The 9,592-nt window shown below is 36.6% G+C and overlaps 1 protein-coding gene across 6 annotated transcripts in view; it reads right to left on the bottom strand.

Moving 5' to 3' along the window:
* Positions 1–9,592, bottom strand: part of Eda (ectodysplasin A) — a 397,585-nt gene that overhangs the window by 80,611 nt on the left and 307,382 nt on the right. For all 6 annotated transcript variants that reach the window (XM_021152867.1, XM_021152868.1, XM_021152869.1 and 3 more), the window contains one exon: positions 8,524–8,629. In XM_021152867.1, the coding sequence (XP_021008526.1) occupies positions 8,524–8,629 (106 nt within the window). Of the gene's footprint in view, positions 1–8,523; positions 8,630–9,592 lie in introns of those variants that run through there.

Genomic DNA, 9,592 nt, shown 5'->3' with positions numbered 1-9,592 from the left:
AGAGAGAGAGAGAGAGAGAGAGAGAGAGAGAGAGAGAGAGAACTGGTTGCTTCTAGTGACAAACTCCCACAAAGGTTGTCCAATATCCAAATTAGGGAATGATACAACAAAGAATAAAAACAACTGGCTAATATCCCTGATGAACATCATTCTAAAAATCCTCAATAACATACTTGTAAGCTGCACATAGGCACATATCAAAAAGACTACCTATCATAACCAAGTTGTTTATCCCAGAGATCCAGGGATGGTTCAATATGCATCAATAAATATAATACGTCATGTAAGTGAATTTAAAGACACAAACTCCCTGATCATCTTAGTAAGTGCAGAAACAGCCTTTGACAAAAGTCAACATGCCTTCATGATAAAAGTCCCAGAGAAGGTAGAATTGGAGGGAACATATATCAGCACAATAGATGCTACATGTGACAGAGCCACAGCCAACATCATCTTTCCAGTTTCTTAAATGATTCAAGTTCCCTACTTACTCAAGGCTTTTTAGCATTTACGTTCTTTCTCCTGGGTTCACTCTTCCCTCAAGTCTTCTCTTGGCTACCTCTGCCACTTTTCAGATTGTAGCTCAGATGTTACACTTGTTAGGAGATCTTTCCTGACTTCCTAAGTTTAGTTCAGGCACCAGTGTACTTAATAACACCTTATGCTTACCTCACTGTACCACTTAGTACACTACAGTATAATCGTTTATTATGAATGTGGTGAAGGAGATCTTGGGGCTAATCTTATCCATTACCATGTCCCTAGTATCCAGAGCAATGATTAATAAACATTGTACTTAATAAAGATGCATCAAATTAATAAAAAACAAATAAAAACAACACCATCACCATCAACAACAAAAACAACACAGTGTAGAAGTTCTGTAATTTTTCAGGCCAAAGAGGCCCAGAAGGTTAAGACATAGAATGTCTAAAGTAAGGCAGGGTGAGCCAACAGATACCTTCTGCCTACACATCTGTTTATGGTATTTTGAGGAGCCATGCAGAAACACTTCACCACTTAGCTGACACATTAACATTCTTATCCTTCACTTCTTAAAGCCATTTGCATGCTCTTATGCCTTAGTGAGCCTCTTCATGGATACTAATGAAAAGGCTCATTGACCATCCAAATAGAAATCCTGAGTATTTAATCATTCAGATACCATCTAATTGGTTAAAACTAGCCTGGATGTTATTACAATATTATAGAAATCAGAAATAGTTAGAAGTTGTATTAGAAATTGTATTAGAATTGGAAGGAAATAATTGGATTTTCTAGTGTAGTAATTCAGCATCTTTTTTGTAACACTATATATTTGAGGGATATGACAAATTTTCATCAGGAACAGTACATACCCCACTAGAGTTTTCTCAGCATGGTGTACAGTGACTAGAATTTCTAGAATTGCATATACTTAGAAGAAAAACTCCTTACATGGTTTTGAAACTCTTGACATCTCAGTTAGGTACTACTAGTTCCTACATTGAGATGATCCATAATAAGCTGAGATGAGTGAAATAAGAGTTATTGGTAAACAATTAATGGCATGGGGGTTAGAATCCAAGTTTCTTGGCTTAGTGATCACAAGGCTCCCTAATATTGAGAAAAAAACAGTTATAGTGAAAGCAAGACTGGAAGGACCTTTAGAGAATCTCAGGATATCTGGGTATGTTGTCTCCTTCAGGCAAATAGTAGACAATTATCTTTATAGTACTTCTGTGGCTGGTATGTCATATTCAGCTTACTTTACCTGATTCTGTATTGCTTAAACCACTTATTAATATTTATTTGTTTACCTGAGACAGAGTCTATCTCTATTGTTCAGGCCGGTTCCAAACTCCTGACTTGAATGATAGCCTCCAAAACAGCTGGCACTACAGGCATGCCCCACCAAAGCCTGGCTCTTGGTTACATGTAATGTTTTGTTTTGTTTTCTACAACGAATGTGTACTATTTTTATAACTGTGAAAACTCTATGAACATGGAATACAGATGTAGCTCAGTGATGGAATATTTGTCTAGCACATGCAAGACCTGGGTTCAGTTCTCCACATCGCCAAGAATTAACCCAATAAATATTTTTAAATAGCTTCTACTTTTATCAATTTACTTTCAAGGGTTGTGGATGGATATCTACTATATGTTGAGCATGTTCTGCCCACCATGCTCTCCTACTCCTCTTTCTCTTCCTTCTCCCCACTACTGTTAGCCCTCTTTACATTCTTCAACATTTATTTTTACTTTCCCATGTATGTACGTGATTTCATGCATCAATATAAAAGTTAATAAGTATAAACAAACAGAAAACAAATATATATTTGTCTTATGAGACAAACTTTAACCTCTTATATTCAATTCAATTTAGTTTATATATAATAAGAATAGGAGTTTTGTAGCTATACCAACTACAGAGCCTAGAAATAAGTCTTACTGGATAGTCTAAAATAGTTGTTATTCGAAAAATGCTTGTTAACCAAGTGTCAATGTTGATGGCCTATTGAGATCATTTACTGTGGGGCTAGTTCTATCAAAGAAAATATAGCTTTAAAGGCTATGTTGGAGTATGAACAAGCTAAGATATTTTGGCTTGTTTAATGTTTTATTTGATATAAAGCCACTTTCTAGAGTGTTATATTGTGGGCCCTTAAGCTGTTGGCAGCCACAAACAGCAGGCAACCTTGGGGATTCTACAACTGAAATCAACAATCCTCTTCAAGTCCACACATGGTAAGCTTTCAAAAGCTTAAATTACATCTTGTGAATAAGCCTCTGAAATCCTATCAGTTATTGAAATGATTTTAGTCTTTCTCATTTGACACTAGCTCAGTGATGGGGCACTGAAAAGCAATAAATATAGTAGCAATACCAGCATAGGGCGATTTTAATTCTAGCTAACAATTTACAAACAAGACATCTGTTTTCTTTGATGCCATAGCCTTTTATGATCAGCTGTATCAACTGAATGGTGGCTATATCCTAAATCATTCTTATTTTTAAGAAATTAAAAACAAAAGATACATTTTAATCTTAATTTATCATTTTTATACATTTATAATAGTAGAAAAGGATACTAACTTCGTTTATCTGTTCAAAAGTAATTATCAAAGAAGAAAAATCCCAAGATACACACACACACACACGCACACGCACACACACACACACACACACACACACACACACACACATATTTCTATCTCTATGTCTTTATCATATATGGGTATGATAAACAAATAGGTAGGTAGACAAAGCCAAGCAGATAGAGCAAGGAACTGTCATGGAAAAATATGCAGTTGTGATCAATCTTTGTTGTGATGAAGTAGGTCAGAATATGAGGTTTAGAGTTTTCTCCCTATGGCTGCTACATGCTACCCTACTGAACAGTACCAATGAGAAGAAAGAATTTTGCTGAAATATAACATCACTGCTGAGTTATAATGTTTGTTTACAAGAATAATGACAATGTTTGAGAGAAATGAGTAATAACATTTAGTAATTTACATTTTTTTCCTTTTAAAAAATCTATTGACACTTTGGATCAATACAGTAACCTCATGTCTTAAGCCAGGTTCACTGTCTCTATTATACCAACAAGAAAAGGAAAGCTCAGAGGGATGTGACTTCTCCAAGATCACATGACAGGTAATATATGGGGATATTGGGATTTGCAATCCTTAGACTGTAACTTGGTCAAGTACCTTTTCTTTTATACCACACTGCACCTTTTCCCCTCATGAGCTCCTGAATCCATTCCACAGCCCATGTAGTAGCCTATAAGAGATGGCCACTGGAGCAATGATGACTTCAGAGTACAGACTTTATCAGAAAATTTTGACACAGATTGCTTATGTATTGTGCCTCAGCAAACACTATGAAATGAAACAATAACAGTGACCCCAAAGTCTCATTAATTAGCATAAATAAATTCAGAAACTACTAAAAAATTTCTGGCCAACAAAACACATAAATTTAATGCAGATATATAGCTATGTAGAACAGAAAAAAATTAATCTATGGTCTTGAAAGCTGGCTCAGCACTTGCTACTCATGCTGATGAGCTGGGTTTTATTCCTAGCACCTCCATGGCATCTAATAACCATGTGTAATGCCAATTTCAGGGGACCTGACTCCACTTCTGGTTTCCATGTGTACTGTACACACATGGTACACAGACAGACATGCAGGAAAAACATTTATACATTTCAAATATAAAGCCAAAAAGAAATTCATTTTAAGACTTGTTATAAGCTGGGCGTGGTGGCTCACGCCTTTAATCCCAGCACCTGGGAGGCAGAGGCAGGCGGATTTCTGTGTTCAAGGCCAGCCTGGTCTACAAAGTGAGTTCCAGGACAGCTATACAGAGAAACCCTGTCTCAAAAAACTGAAAAAACAAAAACAAAAACAAAACAAAAACAAAAAAAAAAAGAAAAAAAAGAGTTGTTATAACAATAACATTGTAAGATTTATATTGGAGAAAGTAACCTTGTGTTTGTAACTACTATTTACGAGTCAATCCCCCTCCTTACAGAGTACACAGAATTGAGAAAGTGGAGAATGTAATCATTCTTAAATTGCAGGTTAGAAAAAACTGATACATCTTGGAGATAGCTACTATCTTTTTAAAGAAAAAGCTACCATTTATTATGCTAATTATTTAATTTTATGTATATCTATGTGTACCTGTGTATATGTAATGGACTGCATGGATGGAAATGCTCTCAGAGGCCAGAAGAAGGTATCAGATTGTCTGAAATATGAATTATACATGGTTGTGAGTTGCTCAGTGTGGGTACTTGGAATTGAATCTAGGTACTCATGTAAGAGCAGCAAATGCTCTTAACTGTTGAGCCAGCTCTCCAAGCCCAAACTTTATTTGTGTGTGTGTGTGTGTGTGTGTATGCATGTGTGCATGTGTGTATACATGTGTACCATGTGTGAAGGGCAGCCAACAAATATCAGGAGTCAGTTCTCTTCTACCAAATGTTGCCTCAGAACATTGAACTCAGGTCATCAGGCTTGTTGACAAGTGCCTTTACCCTTTCAGCTATCTTGATGGCCCTGCTTTTGTTTTGAAGATAAAACAGGGATTGCTTATGTTATAATTCTAATCATCTAGTATAAAAGACCAATGGAACAGGAAAGTCAGTCCCTAAGTTACGGTTTCTATTGCTGTAATAAAACATAAATGACTAAAAACAACTTGGGTAAGAAAGGGTTTACTTCAGGTCACACTCCATTACTGAGTGAAGTCAGGTCAGGAATTCAGTACAGGAACCTGAAGGTAGGAACTGGAGCAGAGGCCGTGAAAGAATGGCTTGCTCAACAATCAGGAACAGCAGCCCAGGGATGGCACTACCCACAGTGAACTGGGCCTGCCCACATCAGTCATTAAGCAATAGGACCCCATAGACTTGCATACAGGTCAAAGTTATGGAAATATTTTCTTAGCTGAGATTCTCTCTTTTGAGGAGAAATGTTATCAACATATTATATGATACTCTAGGAATCTACCACATTACTATATATGTGCTTCACCCTCACCTCTTGCCTATAAATCTACCAGCCCCTTTACCAGAGCTTCTCTGTAAACTTCTCTGAGGCCTGGTTCATGTTTTACTCCTTTCAATTGTATGTAGAAGGCTCTCTAAATAACAAACAGTAAAATAGTTTGGGAATTGAAATTCAATCTGAGGATATCAATAGATTACAAAACTAATAGAAACTTAGAACTGTTTTTCTGCTATGTTTTAAATGAGTTTCTGTATTTTTAGTGTCTGTACATCTGTGCATGCATTCCTGTGTTCATCTCTCTCTCTCTCTCTCTCTCTCTCTCTCTCTCTCTCTCTCTCTCTCTCTCTCTGTGTGTGTGTGTGTTGTATGCATGTGCCTGCTATGATGCAAGTAGAGGTCAGAGAACAGCTTGCAAGAGTGGGTGTTTGCCTTCTGCCATGTGGATTTGAGGAGTTGAACTCAGGTTGTCAGTCTTGCACTAAGACCTTTACTTGTTGAGCCATCATGCTGGCCCTTAGTCCTGTTTTTGATCTTTGAAAAATGTTTTGTTTTTTAAAAATAAATTTTTAACTATTTAAGGCAAATCGCTTTTTCTTTGACACTTGTGAGGCAAACTTGAGGTAGATAATCTAAACTTGCATTATAACATCAAATAATGATAGACTTAAAATTAATTACTAATAGGCTTACTCTTTATTGGGAACTTCATTATTTGTATAAAACAGAACTCGCTCATTATCTTGAGATAGTGATGTTGAATTATATCTCTTTGGCTATCTAAATGGGCATCTCAAATTTAACAGGCCTAGTTAAATTCTTTTATGTTTTGGTAGTTTTAATTAAAATACTAATATATAGTCATTGTACATAGTCATTAGCTTCAGAAAGACAAATTCAAATATGTTATAAACTTGAACTCTATTCATCACTGATACCCCCTTTTCTATCTATATCCTCCTTCCACAAATCTGATTTATAAATTCATAACTCTTTCCTCACACATCTCTACACTTCTCCCTTTCCTTCTCCATCTCAGAAATAGCAATTCAAGTCATTTAGTTCTTTACATCCCAAACTCTCGAGGTCACTCTTGGCTCTTGTCTGTCATCTTCATATCCTTTAATAGATCCCTAAATCTTATCAGCCATTCCTTCAAAATATTTCTAGAGTCATAGCACTTCCTACTAAGTATACTGCTTCCACCCTATTCTAAGCTATTGTCATCTCTTGCCTGGATATTACCCCCTTTGAGTCTCCTTGTTTTTTCATTAGAGAAGTCAGAAGGAGTCTGTTAAAATGTAAGTCAAATACTGTCATTCATCTACTCAAACTCATCTAATATAGTTCCCCAGTCCATGCAGAATAAGACACCAGGACCTTTCCTTTGGCTTACAAGGCTGTAGAACGAGTTTTACTGTCTGCCCTCATCTCCTTTCTTTCTCTTCCTATGATCCCAGTCACATTGATTTTCCTGAAACCTATCATGCATTCTCTGTTTCAGAGGGTTTAAAAAAAACTTTTGGTTGCTTTCTTCCATTTGCTTTCCCTTCATTTCACTCAGGTCTGTCCTCAGCCACCCCCTTTTCACAAATACCCCCCACCCCATCACTGTTCAGTATACTCCATTACCCCTCTCACTGTTTCTTTGCTGTATCTTTCTTCACAGCCCTTACCACCACAACCTTTGTTTTCTGTTTATCTCTGCACTAGAAATGAAGTCCCCATGGGGAACCAGAAATATTCATTGAAGTCTGTCATGTACCATGTCCTTGTCTACATGGTAAGAATATAAACATTAACTAAACAAATACAGATCTTCTTCTAGTGTTTCTATCCTACTGTGATATAAATTGGATCTGTTTACTCAGTAAATATTTTTAGAATGCATTTGACAAACACAGTCCATAGCCAGCAAAATAACACGAATAACTTTCCAAAAGGAAAGGTGGCTTGCTTTGCTACCTTTTAACTCATTGAGACACTCATCACATCTAAAGAAATGCTTCTATAGCCTCCCAGGTGAAAGGTTAAGTATCTTAGACGATTTCACAATCCCCTGGCACCCTTTATCCTTAACTCTAAGGCAGTACTTGTTCCATTTCTTCAATTGTTTCCACTTTCTGGAACTGCTTCCATCATTGGCCCTTACTCACACTGACAAATGTCAGCTTAAAAATCTCATTTTCATCTTTATAAAATCATATTGCTTTGTAAACCCCTACAGACACATATCATCAGCAGATGTAGCCAGACACATTGTCTTTGAATCCAGATGGCTTTTCAACAGCCCAGAGCTATGTATCCTATAAACCTCTGTGCCAAAGGGGTAGCATTCTGTCAACTGACAGAGTAACACTGAAATACAGCGATTCAGAGTCCCTGCCCAGGAGCTCCCTCAACATTCTGTCATCCCCTGAATGTACTACTAGTTAACTCAAAGCTATTACACCCATAATGGGAATGGTTTTCCTCGGTGAATCACTGCCTAGCCAAAGGGACAGTAAACACTGTCAAGTTACATTACGATACTACTGGTGAGACAAATACTAGGCCATATTATAGGGTTATGTAAGGGGAAGGGATCTTTGTCCTCAAGGAACTTCCAGAGTAATGTTACAGGCTTTGGTTTAGATTTGGACATAGTAACAGAAACCAAAACTGTTATAATTATCATTGGAAACAATACATACTATAAATGCCAGCGTGGGAAAACACTATCAGTTACAAAAATAGGATCAAATTATCTTGGTAGACGTAGCTGATATAGTATGTCCCCAGGAGAGAGGAGGTCCTTGTTGAGAGTGGCCTTGAGGGACATAAATGCTAGCATGGCCTCCAAACATACTGAAAAAGACTGAACGTATCTGGAATTAGAGGATGAAGGATCCTTCTATGTTAAAAGATTGATTATCAGGTTAGGCTGGAGAAATCCATGATCTTTGGATAATACATGAGAATGAAGAATATTTTTATTAGCATATCATGGAAAAAAGATCACTTGAGTAGACTTACCATCTGCTCCTTCACCACTTTTGCTTCTCTTATTGCGGCGAACACGCCTACTTTCCTCTTCAGAATATGCCTTTTCATCAGGAAAGAAGAAATTCAGGAGGGCCATCTGTAAAATTAACAAGTAGATGCATCAAAGGTTGGCCTTTGTTAGCTATATCCTACATAAAAAACCAACCAACTAGCTTTCAATACAGATTCCATCTTTCCCTTAAATTTCAGATATCTAAGGTCTAAGCCTCCCTTTCCTTCTACTTTTCAAATGACTTTAATCATCACTATTCTTATCATGTAGGTATGAATTTTTGGTTAATATCTGAAGTCTCTCTATTTTGCTCTGAATAGCACTATGAGAAATCCCTTAGGTTACATTTGTCCACAGACTTCTGGGATTTGCAATACATTTCTAATTTTCCTTCCACATTACTGATGGCTATCCAGAATTAGCCTTGGATTTTCTATTACCCCTTGGATTTGATTATCACACACATCTAATTTTGTCATGTTCTTATTTATGCTCTGCTTTTAACTTGTCTCTAGAGCAGAGAGCATAATACTAGGGTAGCAGTATGTCAGCTGTCTTATGGGAGTTAAGTTATGGTAAAGTATACAACTCTCTGCCTTTTCCCAAACTCCAGAACATGTAGTCCAGAAGACTCATTTTAGCGGAAAAACAAAAGCTGATTATTTTTCCCACTCTGTTTGGCAGTTTTTAAGGAAAACATAAACCTATTCTCATTCAACTATTAATGTTTTTATAAGATAATGTATCTGAATGAAATAAATCTTGTATAAAAAGTACTCATTTTGATATTTGGTCCTCTGCTATCTTCTACTCATTGCTTATATGTTTGCTATGTGAATGGGTCTGGTTTCACTAATGATAACCATAGCTTCAGTAAGTATAGACTTGAGGTGAGAAGATGCACAGGGGTTTAGAGTTGTACCCTACTGCCCTATAACCTTGGACAAATTTCTCTTTCTTTCTTTCTTTCTTTCTTTCTTTCTTTCTTTCTTTCTTTCTTTCTTTCTTTCTTTCTTTCTTTCTTTCTTTCTTTCTTTCTTTTGATAT

This window comes from Mus caroli, chromosome X (assembly GCF_900094665.2).
Source record: "Mus caroli chromosome X, CAROLI_EIJ_v1.1, whole genome shotgun sequence".
Lineage (NCBI taxonomy): Eukaryota > Metazoa > Chordata > Mammalia > Rodentia > Muridae > Mus > Mus caroli.
Note: the sequence above shows the minus strand (reverse complement) of the source record. Positions and strands in the feature narration are given on the sequence as shown.